The 16,875-nt window shown below is 49.9% G+C and overlaps 1 protein-coding gene across 1 annotated transcript in view; it reads right to left on the reverse strand.

Moving 5' to 3' along the window:
- CADM1 (cell adhesion molecule 1) overlaps positions 1-16,875 on the reverse strand; it is a 314,581-nt gene that overhangs the window by 20,310 nt on the left and 277,396 nt on the right. Inside the window, exons 11-12 of the mRNA XM_019470503.1 lie at positions 7,038-7,070; positions 921-974 (exon numbers count right to left, since the gene is read on the reverse strand). Of these exons, the coding sequence (XP_019326048.1) occupies positions 921-974; positions 7,038-7,070 (87 nt within the window). The remainder of the gene's footprint in view (positions 1-920; positions 975-7,037; positions 7,071-16,875) is intronic.

Genomic DNA, 16,875 nt, shown 5'->3' on the forward strand with positions numbered 1-16,875 from the left:
CCCCGGCGGGGCAGGCCCCCTGCCGGGCGGAGGCGGGAGGGCTGCGGTCCTGCCCCGGGGCCGAGCGCCGGGCCCCCTCCCCGCTGCGCTGCCCGCCCCGGGCTTCTTTATCGTGCGGTAAAGCCGTCCGGCGCTCGGCCTCAGAGCCCGCCCGCAGGAGGGCAGCGGGCGAAAGGAGTCTGCAGAGACGCTCCGAGGAGGGGGAGCAAAAAAAATCAGGCGATTTTTCTAAAAAGTCCTTAGGAGGACTCGGGCAAAACGGGAAGGTCAGAGGTTTAGATGACATTTGTACCGGCTGACACGACCCCCGTTTTGAATATACCAGCTGCACGCACTGAAGATGCTTTTATGTCTTAGCTGGACTAGCGCAAATTGGCAAGGACCAACAGTGAGGATGTCCTTCTGTAACTGTCAGTCCGGCGTGGGTAAAAAGAGGTTCAAACCGTTTACTCGGCTTGGCCTCCGCCGCTAAAACAATTACCTCTTTTCTATCCCCAATCTGACACTCGTGTCACGAGGAATACACCAAGCGAAGACGGTTTCACGCAACACGGCAGGGTCGAGCGTTTTACAAACGTAAGGTTTCAACTCAACCGGTCTCCAAATTGGCGTTCAAAAAATGACGGCGCGGCAGCCGGGAGGGAACCTGAAACGTTAAGGCTCGGCGCTCTGCGCGCCTCCCGCCCCGTTTTCCAGGGTGCCAGGCAGAAATGGGTGCCCAAAATTAAAAAAAAAAAAAAAAAAAAGGGAGGAAAATCCCAGCAGAAAACAGCGTACGTCCAAGCTGCGAGACCGTGCGTGGGAGGACTGGCTCTACGCCACAGCGACTATACAATGCAACATGGCCAAGATGCAGAAATCAGAGAGGAACCGGTATCTAGCGCAGAAGAGCAGCGGTTTAGCTACGTACTAGCCCTTACCTGTGAGATCCCCATAGTCCAGCTCCTCTGCCGATTTGGGCAACTGAGTAAAGCCTTACAAGTAAAAACAAACTCATTTTTCTCTGCGTTTCTCGAGTGACAAAAAACAACACACTTAAAAACCGAGGATGAATTTCTTGGGGGGGAGAGGGGGGAGGGAATAATGCGTCAATCGCTTGCCACCTTCTGCCGGTTTGGGCAGAGTAACTCGTGTGACAGAATTGCAACAATTTCCTTTATTACAGACAGAAACATTCCTCAGTCTACACTGTTGGCACACGAAACATGGAATCAAAATCACTCATTCGTAACAGCATGCAAAGACCCCCAGACTCTGCCTTTTAGTCATCCCTGCTGGGGGGGGGGGGCAATTTCCCAATTTAGACCAGTTCGATTTCGGTTCTGTACACACAGAGCAATGTAAAATTTTCTTCCAATTTTCCACCAAATTCAATCTTTTTTTTGGTAAGGTTGACAAGCCCGGCGATTTGTCAATTAGTGAATATTGCGGATCACAATATTCAAAGCTGTAAGGCATCTGTACGCGCAGACCGCGGGCTGTACCTTCCGCCAAAAAATCTGACAAAAACTATTTTTTTTTTTTTTTTGATTTTCCCAAATTCGATGCATTTATGGAAAAAGTATCTGTCCTCAAAGCTGATAAAGCAGTTAGGCGAGAGACACTCTCGTGACCCCAAAAGGCAGCTAACGCCGTCTGCAAAGCCGTTATTTTCTGTTTTGCTTGAGAAAGCGCTGGGGGGGCCACGGGAGGACAGAGCATCCAGTCGAGTGAACTTCTCGGCACAGGTCACGGGGCAAACCAGTGGCTGGAGGTCGGAGAGAGCTATTTAGATGAGGGATAGGACGGGGTCGCTAACGAAGGCTGTACTCGGGACAACTTACTCTTGCTGCTGGCTGCTAAAGCAAACGCAGCATCGAAGGCAAAAAAGAAAAAAAAAATATTTCCCCTGAAGAGGCACCACCACCACTGGTCACTGGGAGACCTGGCGGCGCGGGCTTGCAGACTGCTAAAAATGCTGGCTTTTCTTTTAAATAGCAAAGATGTTAATGCGGTATAGTCGATGTGCAGACTGTCCCCCACTGGAAAGCAGCGAGCCAATCCATACTATCTACACAGCTCGCTAAGAACAAAACTCCTTCTCAGTGACTGTTCCTTAAAAACATGGAGTCACCTGGAAGCTACAGTCGGAATTATCTTCTGAAGTGGGAAGCTGTTTAGATTCCTAGCCAGAATTTTGTTTGTGTGCTGCTCTCGGGTTTCAGGGAGCCCCCTTTTTTTTACTCTAACACAATACAGAAATAGAATTACAGCTGACTCACAGAAGCGTTGGACACGCAAACCCGGGCTCGGAAGAGGAGCCGTTCAACTTCTCTCTTTCCAAAACTGCTTCTGTAGAGCCTTCCCTTTCGCTTAAAAGGAACTACATTTTCTCAATAATGAGAAAGGGCAACGCTGCATTTTTTATGAAGCAAAAAAATCTTTTTCCAAAGAAAATTTAACAATTCAGTTTCCACCTGCACCTGGTATACTTAAAAATGCCACCGAACAGCATTAGAACCTGTTGCGAGGCACTTTAAGTATGCGGTAAATTACTCCTTGATTTTTCTCATTAAACTTTCATATCAGCCATTAAAGCCCCTTCTTTTCACTTCTGATCAGAATGAATTCAAAGCCTGCCGCGACTCCTGTTAAATAAATGAAAGCCAACTTTTCACTCGGCTACCGTCTCCCTGCCAAATGCTCAATCTTAAGAGGGCGCACCCGGCAAGCCGAGCCTCATCCAGGTGTTTGAACAACGACACGAGCACCCCGGCTATTTACAGATTTCTGTCGACAGAGCCGTGCTTTGTACTGCTTCCTGAGCTACCCCCAATTTTTAGGGAAAAGACACCTCCTCTTGTGCAGCAAGCTGTAAATAACCCATTAGGGGTTCTGTTTTACGCCGCGTATTCCACGGCACTGCACAGAGATCTTAACACGTGCAGAGCGCTTTGTGATGTTTTATTCACTCGCCCCCAGGACTGGATCTGCAAAACATATTTAGGAATGTATTTACTATTAGTTGCGCTTTTAAGTAGGGCATTGTTCGAAAGGAAGAAAGGCAGCTGGACAGGCAAGAGCCGCTCGATAACGTTAACGCAGAAAGCACCGAGGCCTTTTCCTCGTATGCCGTTGCATTTGGCACGATCTGCAAGCCGACTAGCGCTCTGGCACGGCCGAGCTTTTGGCTTCAGACAAGCAAAACTCATTTTCAGAGACGGAGCGCTACCGGAAAAAGCAACAGGAGCTTAACGCAGTAGTGTCAGACGTTCTCGTACGAAGCCCTGCTAAGGCCGCCGTAATTAAAAATTCGTACGGGCCTTCGGGGAAGAATTTCCAGCTTATAAAATAATTTACCTGCTGTATTATGGGCAGGGTATTTTCTTGTCACTCTTCATTCACGATTGGGACGTTTTCGTTTTTTTAACCTTCACTCCAGACTTCCTGCTTTGCCAGCTTCGGAAGAGATTTGTGTTTTTTTTTTTCCACCCTACCTTTCCGCGGGGGTGAGCAGAAAGGCTGCCTGTGCTGAGGCAGCAGCGCCTTGTGTTCTGCCTCGGCGGGGGGAGCCGAAAAGCAGCTCCGAGCTCCCCCGGGGCCGAGTCCTCTCTGTGCACGCACACACGCGTACGGGGCTGCCCGAAGACAGCCAGGCAGCAAGCGTAACTCCTGGCAACGGCCGCCGCCCGTGGTCTTGCAAAATCATTCAGGAGCTCGTTAAGCCCTCTGCTTACCGCAGGGCGGGGTCAAAATTTGGGAAAAAGCGGCGGAATTAAGTCACCGCTTCTGCTGTAGCGAGGGAGCGTCATGTATAAGGTCATGGCTGCTTATACATGTCCCGCTTGCCCGGGGGGCGAAACGTCAGCCAGGCCTCTCCCCGCAGGGCTCCTCGGGGGGCAGCGGGCCCGGGCCGAGCGCCCCGGCCTGCCGAGGAGCAACGGCGGCTGAGGAATTCAAAACTTGATTTGGAGGGGGAAGAGGGGCAGGGGAGAAGAAAAGAAAGGGCATGGCAGAAAAAGCGCTTTCTTTCCAGATTCAGCGGCAGCAGACTCTCAGAGACGTTACTCTCCTGGCTCCACCAAGGTCTGCCCGTATTTCGGCTGCAAACAGGCCGGGAGCTGCGATCTCAGCCCCGCCGGCACCCTGACACCGCGAAGGGCAAAATGAGAGGGAAGGAGGGCTTAAGCTCGGTAAACCCGGCTTAGTGCGGTGCAGCAGAAGCACAAGCCTTCCTGCCGGCCATGACCATGCTGCTATTGGAGTTCTGGCAATGAACAGTGCAGAGAAAGGAGAAAGTGCATCAGAAAATTTACAGTTAAGCTCTCATTTTTCAACAAAAGAGTTAACAATGTGCGTGCTTTAAGTCACTCATGCATCGCTGCCGTCAACTCCATTCCAGAAGGAAACGGGAATGGCAGGGGCTTTGCTACCGCTTTTACATGCACACACATACAGGACTCCTTCCCCCCCCCAGTCCTCTAGGATACACTCCAAAAAATTGAAGCACTCAAAAGTCCTTTCCCCGATTGAAGTATCGTGCTGGTTCCACACTAGCCTTACTTTTCGTTTTCTTTGCTATCAATCTCTTTTTTTGGCTTCTTTTTTTGGTTTTTTTTGGTTTGGTTTGGTTTTTTTTTCTTCCCCCAATTCATTTAAAATCGTTTTTGGAGAAAATCCATTTGGCTGTAGTTCATGCCCATGCATTTCTAGTCATTCACAGACATGCTCACTCCCATCGGACATTGGTAAGAACAAATGGCCAACATACAGAAACACCTGGTATACTCCATACACACTCCAGCAACACAAGCGTGGAAAGAAATCCCCGAGTCTTCACGGGAAAAGCACCCCACGAGGGCAAGCGCAGGGGAGTTCAGTGCAAAGCGGCTGGGTTTTAAGGCAGGAAAGTTTGTGGCAGCTCATGTGGCTGGGATTGCTTGTCATTTCAGCTGTCAGCCTCCTCGCAGCAGCGGTCCTCCCCCACAGAGGCGGAAATACGCAGAGGTCCTCCTCGAGTTAAACATGTGCTTTTGACGGCTTTCCCCAATACAGGAGAAAACGACGAAAGCCATCGGGAACTGCACTAAAGAAACGGGCCGAGGGCTGCAAGGCTGCGCGTCCCCTTCCGCGTCACCCGCCCCGCGGCTCTGCCTTCGGCGACGATGCCGAGCCTTCCCGGCTTGCCTTCACGCCCGAGAGGAGTGCGAGCTGCGCCTCAGAAAGGCCTCGCCGAGACATCTAGAAATGACGCCAGAAGTCACGCTAGTGTCAGGGCGGCCCCATCTTTCCCAAATTTAGGGAACAACAGCTGCACCTGCGCGCTTCTAGGGTTGCCTGAGAAAAACAGAAGAAAATTGTGCTATTTGCTGATACTGCAGGCCCCTGTTCTTCTGCCTGAACGCACCTACCTTTTCTCAGCGAATTCTAGCGCTAAAGGCAGAGTATCTCGGCCGAATTGGAGTAGGGCCGAAGACTCTGTGCTGACCACTCTCCCTACGCTCTGCCTCCGAGTGCTGCTAAAGCAGGACACCCTGCAACGGCACCCGCGCGGTACGAAGCACTCGCTACGACCGGAATGACGGGGCTGGAGACTAAGAGGGGGGCGGACTCTGGCTTCCTTTCGGGCTGAGCCCCGGGCCTCTCCCGACCCTCCCGACTGCTCTCAGACACTTCTAAGCAAGCGAAGCGCCGGGCTGGTACTTCAAAGGAGCAGTCGGACCCTTACCACCTGAGCGAGTGCAGCCGAGCAGGCCTGCAGGTAATTAAACTGTGCTACCATCTTCAGAGTCAGCTCTTCTAGGCTTTCCCCGTGGCTTAACGATCGGGTGATTAACATTTTGCCTTCACCCGACTTTCCCGATAAGTTAGCGTAGTGCCGGATGAGACGTCACTTGGACTTTTATTGCCTTGCCGTGACTTTCACCGCAGTAGCCACAAAACTACCGATGTTGAATCCTGACCTTAAACACGCACAGGGAGATCGGCAACGTATAGAAAACGGAAGTACGCCTGAAGGCTTCCAGTTCTTCCGTCAAGTGGGAAAACGCATCCAAGTAGGCAAGTTATTCGGGACGAGAGCTGCATGTCCCTCCACTTGATACGGGGCATCACTACTTAACCATCGCTTGCCTCAGTCCTCCCTCTACCACTGCCCGAGATACGCCTCGTGGGGCGCAGGCAGGACAAAGAGGCTGTTCTGCATTACAGATCTCTGTCAATAAACGAAGCAGTCGATTTATCGGAGTTAAAATCGACTAAAACAGCAAACCCAAACGTGGATTAGCCTTAATTAAAATTGTCAGAGGGTTTTGGTTCTTTAGCTGAAAAGCGAGCTCGTGCCAAAAACCGGTACGCTCAACTTCCAGTCTGAAGTGACTGTTTAGGCTCGCTTTGAAAATGTAGGAAGCTAAGGAAGCTGTCAAGCTGTTAGCTAGACTGCCTTGAACAGATGAGGAGGGTTAGTTTGCTAGACTGCTACGCTGATAGGGAAAAGTGTTGCTATTTGTTTTCCAAATCTCCTTCTGCGGTGTAATAACGCAAACTTCACTGCTGACCTCCGAGGCGAGCGCTCCTCTGCGGGGCATCCCCCGAATACCAAACGCTGCCCCACGCCGGCGGACCTGCCGGACGCACTGTCTTATAAACCCAAAATGAAGGAAAAACGCTCAAGGTTTCAAGCACCTCTTAAAAAATTAAATTTGAGTGCCTGTTTCTTTTTTTTTTTTCATGTGTGAAGCGATTACACCAGTAATCGAGACGAGTGGAGAATCACCCGCTTCCTCGGCACTGCTCGTACTCATAACGCCGTTTCCACGGGGCTTGGGGAATCGGTGCTTGCCTGGCACTGGAACAACCGGCTGCGAAGCTCACAACAGAAATGACAAGACCAGACAGACTTTCCAGCCTTAAAAACTATGTTATGTTTATGAGATCGGTCCACCTGAAACACGGTTTTCCCTTGAAGACTACATTTCCCTTTTTTGCTTCCCCTTCCCAGGCTTGTCTTGCCACTCAGCAGCGCTGAGAAATAAGATAAACAGGAATGTGATACCAACCGTGAACTGCCGGTTCTGTCGTCGCCGTTGTGTCTACACACGGGAACAGAGGATTGGAGGAAGGGAAGAAACAGGAGGAACGGCATGCAAAAAAAGGGAAAATGGAAAAAATGGAACAGATAATATATGAGCAAGCTTTCAAAGAACATTGCGTGACAAGCAATAATAAAATGAAAGGCAAAAAGCATTTGAAGTGAGTTGCACTGTTTAGAAGACATGCCTCCAGTTCAAAAGCTATGAGCCTGAGGAAAACAGTAAATTTGTCTTTTTCCAGGACCTTGCCAGAACAATTACTGGTGGTTGCAAAGTCAGGGGAACAGGAGACGGGGGAGAACACCAACGCTTTACTTGCCAAGGACCAAAACAGAAGCTCAAGACCAGGGCAAAGAGCCGACACTTGGAAAAGAGTTTTTACGCATTCAAACATTGCCTTCACCAAAGCGCTAGGGGCCAGGGCCTGGCCCGCTCCCTCTTCTCCTCCTTCGTCCAATGCAGGGAACTTCCAAGCACGGCAGCACACGGCACAGCCTCTGAACCCAGGCCGTTTCAGAGGGGGCAAGCCAAGGCTAAAAAAATGAAGGGACTCCTAGAAATCACACGTCTCGTTCTGAAGGTGCGAGTGGCCCCTCTGCCTCAGCCACACCGAGCCACGCGCCCATAAGATGCGTGGCCTTTTCCGCGTAAAAAACACTGTTCGAGAATGGGCAAACGCAGGTAGACGTTACCAGTCCCTCCATCGCAACACTTAACTGGTTAACAGGTACTGGTAATTAAAAAATACTGGAGTTTTTTGGGTCGTTACTCTGAAGCTGACTTTACCCCGTGTGCATTACATGCCACGGGAAACCTGCTGGGAGTTGCCGCCTTGCCAGCGGAGAGATTCTTCACAGGTGCTGGGCACAGGCGACTTTAAAGACCGAACCAAATTGGCAGGCTTCTCCTGACAGCGTCCTATGTTATTTCCTCTACACCAATAGGTCGAAATGATATTTAGTCGCATTATCCAAAGCACCGGCTTTTCCCGTTAACTGAAACTCATTTGCTTTTCATCCGGCTCTACGCCCTCTCCTCTTGTTCCTGCGATGTCGGTTGCTTGCTTTAGCGGGCTGGCTCCTCGCAACACAGCCGTACCTCTGCTGATCCCTACGGATAACTCTCGGGCCGACCGCAAGGCCTAGGCGCGGTCATTCACGGCGAAGACGGGGTTTCGCGCAGCTCCGCTCGGTTTGATGCAGGCAATGTTTAAATGAATAAAATCGTATGAGTAAGTGTGGAGAAGCGCTCTGCCGCGTGCTTCCGCAAAGCGGCCCGGAGCTTGAGTTTTGCAGCAACAACAGACAATTCACGTTGGCGTCTCCCCTCGTGAACAGGCTGTCCGGAGAACCCCAGGACGGGTGGTCCTCCTGCACATTCAGAGGCAGCAGTGGAAAAAGGAGGACCCGTTCCTTTGCAATTTAGCTGGGGACAGCCCAGGTCTGAATTTCTGAAGCACCAGCGAAGACGAGAATCATACAAGGAATACACAATACTTACAGGTAGAAGGTCTACATGCTTTAATTATGAAAGCAAAACAAATAAACCCTGCACAATTTAACAAACTGCACCAAGATTTGCATAACAGATTATCGAGCCGTCATGAGCCTGTTTCCACTCACTGCCAGCATATACTGTTCTCATCTTGGCAATCAAATCTAACGCACGCTTAAAGACACTAGCACTTGTTCTCCTGCTGGGAGCTCTGGTGGAGGCTGCAAGGGAAGCCTTCCGAAGCAAAAAGGAGAACAAGAGCGGGGCTTTTCTTTGTTTTCGGGTGGCAATCCCCAAACGATGCCTCGCTTTAACCAAGCACAGGGTGAAGGGGAAAATGGTGGTGAAGGTGGGGGGAAAGCCGTCGTTTAGAAAGGATTGTAAAGCTGAGTATTAATTCCTGAGATAGCATCTTGGCATCTATAAATAGTCTCAATTTACTGTCTTCCTGAAATAAAAAAATGTTACGTCAGCTTTTACGCTAAATAGAGAATCTGCTGAAAGCAAACTTGTATTCACGTGCTGGAAGAGATATTAGTCAAGGAACAGTGCGAACTGGACAGTGCATCTCGCTTCCCCGTCTGGGGACAGAGACCAACAGGTTACAAAAAATAAAAGTTCTCAAGCGGTTGTAAGTGCGAACAAATATCCAAGTCAAACAACATGTTGGCTGCGGCTGGAATGACAAAGTTATGATTAGCAAATGGTTTGGATGGTTGCAATAGGAAACACAGACCGGTTAAAGTTTAGAATGAGCTTTCGGGAAGTCCTTTTCAATCCCAGAGTCTTCTTCGAGAAGAAGGATGGTATACACACAGTGCTCCGAAGAGGAATAATCTCATGTTAAAGTAAAGCAAAGAATGCCCCCCGACACAGGCACGCTACTACAGCGGTTGCATGGCAAAGGAGAGAAAAACTGTCACCGTTGCTTTGGTATGAAACTCATGAACGCGTGTAGAACTGCGCGCATACCACACCCCACCGCTGTCCTGCCTTAGGTAGGAAGGAACATCCCCGGCCCTGCAATGCTGCTGCTAAGACGACCTATAATTGTAAGACGGGCCGGCTAACTTTAAACCTGCTTTCCTGAATTCCAGGCACGTGCCCTTGACTTCTGCTTCACTTTCAAGAACAGCCATCTTTATATGCCAGACCAGACATACAGCACCCCAGAGATTAGGCTCCTGCCCCGCATCCTAGAAGAAAAATCATCTCTTCTCCTCAAATACGGACCAACGAGAAAGTCCTTGACAGGGTTCTGACTTAACGAAGGTTGAACGAAGCCAACGGAAGGCTTTGCCATCACCAAAAAGCACCGTTCTGGTCCTGAGCCATAGGCGTGAAGGGCAGTCACACAATCGCACGAAGCTGGTGCTCATCATTTGAAATGACAAGTTGGTGCTGAAAAAAGGGCTGTTTTACAAGATGCGGCAGAGCAGAGGACGTAGAAAGCACGTCAACAAAGAGGTACTTTCCATCTTAAGATAAAGGCTTCTCTTCCCCATTCGAATCGGTAAGACAACAAAATTGGCTGTGGGGGGAGAAGTAAAACAATGCAATGGTCTTTCAGAATCTATGTGCACATGAATTCACCGGAGGACTGGTTTATAATTAAAGAAGGTATCCAAGAAAGGAACCGTTGGCCTCTATCAAGCTGCACATTTCGCTTAATCGCGATTTCTTTTTAGCACTGCTCACAAGAACAGAGTTTAGCGTGGCCAGCTCTCGAATGAAGACACTAACACACATCGTCTTGCGATGCAGATGGTGTTATCTGCCAGCTAAGAAAACTCGGACGACACCCAAGTTTTAGGCACTCAGCACTTCATTAGGTAGCTACGCAAGCGTGCGCGCACACACACAGATATATATACACACACATATTTATACAATTACCGCATGAAGGCATCTGGGCAACATTCACTTGAGCTGCGAGCTCCAACGCTAAGCCTCCTCATTTTTTCCAATGGATTCTCTCCAACCTCAAACTGTTTGCAGAGTGTGACAGACTGGGCCCTTTAAACTCGTCCGTAATTAGTCCACAGCCTCAAACAGAACGAGCACGATGGAGGAATATTAAAACCCCAGCAGCAAAATTCAATTCACCAACTTGAATGCTTGAGCTGCAGTGCTGCAGCCTTACAGGAGCATGTGATACGCTGGAGCTTAAAAACACGCAGCTATTGTAAAGAGAATCACAACAGCACATCATCAAAATAATGGCAAAATACACTTTTTTTTTTTTTTAAATGTAAAGAGGCATTAGCAAGTGTAGCTATCCATTCAATATATTGCTTTTTAAACTCCTTTCTGAACTGAAAACAAAAGCCAATCTGATCACTGACCTGCGGAGCTCTTATTCTTCCTGATTTTTCAGACTACTTCACATTTTCTGACCAGGGCGAGCATGAATTCCTTCACGTCGCTGTTTTCACAGCAGCCTTAGGGACCAGCGTGCAGTTTTACAAACGGGATTTCTGCTTTGTTTCAGGCCCTTAGGGCTAGCAAAAAGCCCCACAAAAATGCCTGTAATTCCCCCCACCCCGAACCTGCGGGACCTTAGCAGAGACGTCATGTTTCAGTAACGTCGCGGGAGAGGGGCGAAGGAGCTCGAAAAACCCAGAGTGCAAAAGCACGTTTCAGTAACGTCGCGGGAGAGCGGTCCGAGGGGCGAAGGAGCTCGAAAAACCCAGAGTGCAAAAGCACAGCAATGCCCTCCCTCGCTAGCTGCTCCTCAGAAGGACGGATGAAAACACACTTTGCATTATGACTCTCCATGATGATCCTCCGTAAAGCGATTCCAGCTTGCGCTGAAAGCTTTTGTGTACAGGCATGTTGCGATGCACCCCAGAGACAGTTTGATTTGCGGACCAGATGTTTTGCAAAAATAATCACAATCTGTATGGGAGTTGCATGTGACAAGAAGAAAAACATTCCAGAATTAGCGCTGCGGCTCCTGCTATGCCTTTTCATCTTTTTCCATCAAGACCTGCGAGGATTTTGTTTTTATTTAAATCCCAACCTTGTGAACGCCGTACCTGCCCACAGTTTCACGCGGAAGCCAACAACATGCCGTGCAGGCAGGGGTGTTCGCTCCCACCACCCTCTGCCGAAGCTGAAAAGACCTCGGGTTCAGACGGTGGCCCGCCACGCTGCCAGGCGTCGTACAAGCCCCGCGCAAGCCCTGACCTCTTCGGTGCTCTACCCACAAGCCAGCCTGTGTCGCCCGAGGGGGGACGGGTCCTCTGCCCAGCTCCCTCTGCCCTCGCTCTCTTAAACATATGCGTTTTCTGCCCAACAGAACGATGGTTTCTGCAGTGCTGATGCTGGGTCACTGCCGTAAGACCAGACGTGACAGCACCCTGTCTGCTACTGACTGGACGCGGTACGGAAAGACTGAATTGTATTTCATTTTCTGTTCCTTAACAGGCCTGTCAGCTACTCTCCCTTCCTTTAATTCCTTTAACGCGGTCACATCCTGGATGAAAATGTCAGAGGAGTGCAGTATCACCTTTAAATTAACTTGACATTTTACCAGGGACAGGCAGAGGCTTCAGCAGAAAGCAGAAGTTAAATTATAAATAATTTGGGGGAAGAAATCACCGGGCTGAGCCCCTGCGCGGTGGCATCAAGCACCTGGACACGCTGCAAGCTGGCAGCAAACCAGGAGTGCCCGGCCGCTCCTGCCGACCCGCCCGTCGCCCCGCTCGCTGCGTGGGCATCTCCAAAGGGCCGCTCGGAAAAGCGGGGAGAGGAAGCTGTAGAAGAGCCGGGACCGGCGGGCTGGAGCTGACCGCCACCCCCCCCACCCCCCGTGCTTGATTTGACTGGGGAACAAGCGCATTTCCTATCTACGATTAAATTCCACGTGAACGCCAGCCACCAGCAGCAGTAACACGCGCAAGCAACCATACCGGATTAGAGGCAAAGCCTGCGGTTCTGCTGGTACATATGTACTTTTGTAATCCCCACGCTGCCTCTTTACCTCCCACAAACCTACCGCAAGGTAATTGGAGCAAAGAATGACTTCTCTTGCATTCTTCCCGCCCACCGCCTTTTCGGATTACTGTTGGAATAAACCCCATGCAACTGTAGGTTTTCACACAACCGGCTGTAATGAGAGAAAAACAAACTTCTACCGAGGATAAAAATCATCATGTTTCCTCATTTTGAGGAAGTCTTCTGGCACGTGAGTTCACGCTTTGAAAACCTGCTACACTATTTCTTCTCAAAGACTTCCGATTTCCATGCGTTATGATGTCTTAGGTCGCTCAGATGACACACAAAATGTGGGTTTTCAACGGAGCGCCCAGCGCTGGCATCCAGCCAGCCTTGGCCAAGCAGACGCAAAGCCCTCTGCCCTCGTCCAGCACCACACACACACACCCCCTCCTGCCACCGTATACTCTGCGGGATCTGTGGCGTTTAAAATACGGTCCAAAATGGCAGTAAAGAGAGGCCACAGTGGAATCTGACTAGATGACCTTTAGAGGTCCCTTCCAACCCAACCTGTTCTACGATTCTATGATAATCTGCCGGCTTGCCATTAATACTCTTGCAAGGTGGACGGCGGGGGCTTTGCAGAATCAGCAGCCTCCACCGCAAGGCTTGAAATCCCGGTAACGTGCATGCGTGTCGCACCCCCAGGTCTCCACCGAAACTGTTGCCAAGACACCTGCGTGATCCATCTGCGGAGAAAGTGTGATAAATGCAAATTTGCACGTACCAATAGTACTGCAGATCCCGGGGTGCGGAGGTGTATGTGCTAAGCAAGACCAGAAGGCAGCAAAATGACGCTTGAAAAGGCAGGCTAAAATGCTCCGCTCTGCACTGTGCCCAAAGATGAGGGCTTTGCTATTATTAAGAACCTTTATCTCCCAGGAAACAACAGCTGTCCAAAACCAGTATTTCAAGGAACGACTCTAGGGGTAATTCAAATTATGCAGTTTGCTCTGCTGTATCGTATTGTACATCTTAATGAACAAAGCCACAAGGACAATTTGAACTGATAAAAAAGGGCTTGCCAGCGATAACAGCTGAAACACCAAAGGATGGTCGGAATATCAATGCAGTTGGAGGATATACGAAAAAGATCAAACTGTCACGCAGCAAATCTTTTCAAGCACCTACACTGAAGCAAAGCAACAGCGACAGAGGAAAAGCTTTAAAGGTCGTGCCGCTTTGGAAACTTTACCACTGCTCAGCTTTTCCTTCTCCTGGAAAAAAGCAGCAGGTTAGCTTTTCAGAGATCTTCCCCCAGAACCTCCCCGCCGTAAAACCGCTTTATCGGCTCAGCGTGCCTTTGTAGGTCAAGCCTACAAGCAGTGGCGATACAGGATTTGGACATGTCAAGCAAGAGGGGCCGACAAAGGGACCCTTCGCCCCAGGCATGGGCTTCGATGGGTTTGGGGAGGGACTGGGAGCACACTGCACCCCGCCAGCGTGGGGGGCAAGGGCCATGCTCCATCATACGCCTGCACATCCATTACCTGTCCTCTCCCATTTGCTGCACCTACTGCTCTGGCTCGTATTTGCTGAGCGGCGTCTATCGTCACTCAAAAGAGAAACTCTTTGGGACAGGGTTGCACTTCCATGTCATGTCTGACCACATTTAGAGTAGAAATGCTGCATGTCAGCAAGTAAAAAAGAGGTCTGTCATCGGAACCTGCACGCAAGGAGTAACCTACCACGCACGCGGAGCAGCAAACGCAGCCCTTTGAGCTTGCTCTGTCGGATAGTTTTAGTAGGGGAAAATGAATCCAGAACAGGTTATCTCCAGTAACTCAGAAGGACTGCTGCCGAGGATATCATTTCCTACGGGCAGCTACTAGAGATGACAGCACACCTACAGCATGGGCTTTGGACAGAGAAACTGCTTCAGCGCAGGGGGTCTCTTCCCTTTTTTTAAATTTTTTTTAAATTAAAACAAGACAGTTGTTTTTCAGGACTAGTCTGTGGTTTCAGGGGACGCGAACTAGGCCAGCATTATACACGAAACAGGGGCAAAAAGGCAAAATAAAATAGATTTCGGGTCCCCCTCATCCTAAGGAACGGTTTTCGACCCAGCTGGCTGGCAGATGACTCGCACCCAGCCTGCCGGCGAAGACAAGAAACTCCCTGTCTGCTACCAAAGCACTTCTGTCACACTAGAAGAGCACTTCAGGGTTTTGGTGATGATGGGAATGAAGGTATCGATTGTCTCTTGAGGCTTTAAAAAGTGTTTCAACACTACTATGCTGTGTAATTCTAGAGATTACGTTAATTCGACCTAATTTTTACCCAGCTACAAAGTCCCTTAACTATTGAAGAGCAAAAGTTTCTGCAGCTTCATGCTGCCTGGTTGCTGGCTGGAAAACATACACGTGCACGTTTCTGCACGAAGAAGGGAGGCAAAGCCTCAGCTGTTCTTTGTGGGAGAAGCACGCTCAACTTGTGGGCAGGAGACGTGAAGACGCACGTCAAGAAGATTCAGCGTTAGATCGGTATCGGGGAAGAATATAAAAAACGTCTATCGGCATTAATTAATCTTCTTCCTACATAATCGTGAGCAGTAACTGCTGGAATCAGCGAACAACGTTACATTTTCGTGACATTTCTAGCCTCTTCAGCAGTTCAAAGCCAATACAGAAAGGCGTCAAGGAGGCGACGGAGACCCCCCCCGGGGTTTTGCCAACAGGATGTCAGCCGGCTTCGAGTTTTAGACCCTCCGTCGTTGACAACAAAGGTGCGAGAAAAACGTAGGACAGCTCCTGATCCCAAGGTACTTCTGCTAGGCGACAAAGGTGCGAGAAAAACGTAGGACAGCCACGCGCTCCTGATCCCAAGGTACTTCTGCTAGGCTGATAAAAAAGCAACCCACAGTCCTGCTTGCAAAGGAAATAAAGAGCTGCCGGTCAATGCATCTTTTGCGTGCGTCTCATCATTTTCCAATGCAGTCGCGGCTCACCGTAGAGCAGCACCCTCACAAAGGGCAGTGCCGATCCCCAGGGCAACGGTTTAGCTCCGATGGAAGGTTACTGAGGAGAAACGGCTGGGAAAATGTCATGGCAGGAGGTCCTCCCTTCCTGGAAGACCATCGTCCCTTCGTCTCCGTGTTCAAAGCAAACCTGTAGGAGGACTTCAGGAGTGATTCTCACGGCTGGAGACAGGGACTCACGAAGCGCCACCCGGCTGTAGCCGTGAGGGTGTTGAGCAGCTCCTGGGCGTCACCGACTCATCAGCGAGGCAGAAACCCTGCTGGGGCCGCTACCAAACCCGGGCCACCCAACAGCAGCAGCTAGACTATAGCTACCCTTGAAATCAGCTCGGACAGGAGGCTTGGTGACAGCCGTTTCCGACTTCAAGAACCACCCACCTCCCCCTTCTTATTTTTACTGTGAAAAAGCTAGAAAGCGACTTGCGGAGGAGAGCCTAGAAGCCCAGCGGCTACGGAAAATTCACAAACAAGTTGCAACGCTCGCAGCGGAAGAGCAAACAACAAAACCGCTGTTTGTTATGAACGGCCACTACTTCGGAGCCTGAAATGGCAGGTGAGGATAGCGCGCGCTTTGGAAGCCGGTCCTGGGGCGATCCCCAAGATGACAGGCGGATAACAATCCAGTTCCCGGGAAAAGGACAGTCACGAACGTTAGCAGGCACCGACATAAACGTAACGGGGTCGATCAAGCATCGAGACAAATTCTTCCTGTTAGCCTTCCAAAATTCACTGAAAGCATTAGCAAATTACCGTAGAACAAAAGAAAACTGCATGCATGTTGATTTACCCCGAGACACACGGGACCGAGTCGCTCTGCAAACGGCTCTTAAGGAGACTTTAGTAAAGTTTGAAACCTACTCTGAAATGAAAACTGGTTAAGTTAAGAAATTAAAAACAGAATTGAAACAAAAGCGACCAAATCGCAAAACGGGAAAGCGTTCGCTGTGGAGTGGCTCAAGCATCCAAACTTGGGTGCCTGGAGTTCGGTTCTATTGATAACCACCTGGAGGGAGGAAGACGGAGAATGGCAAGGTCTGGACAAGACGATGGTGGGTGGCAGACGGCGCGCACGCAGTGCGCATTAAGGCACGTTGGAAGAAAGCCTTCGATCGCTTGTCCGTGCCAGCGGAGTCTGACTTGGTTGCAAAAACCTCAGAAGGAAAGAAGCCACGAAACACCCTGAGCAGGACAGTTGAGAGTCAGCTGAGCAACATCGTAAAAGCAAATAAAACGTGAAGGCATTTACACAGGGGATGGTTTACAGCAACAATAAACATCATTATGCCATTAGCTATTCAGTGGTCCATTCTCACCTTCCGTTTGTCACCTCTACCT

Source organism: Aptenodytes forsteri, unplaced genomic scaffold (assembly GCF_000699145.1).
Source record: "Aptenodytes forsteri isolate BGI_AS27 unplaced genomic scaffold, ASM69914v1 Scaffold187, whole genome shotgun sequence".
Lineage (NCBI taxonomy): Eukaryota > Metazoa > Chordata > Aves > Sphenisciformes > Spheniscidae > Aptenodytes > Aptenodytes forsteri.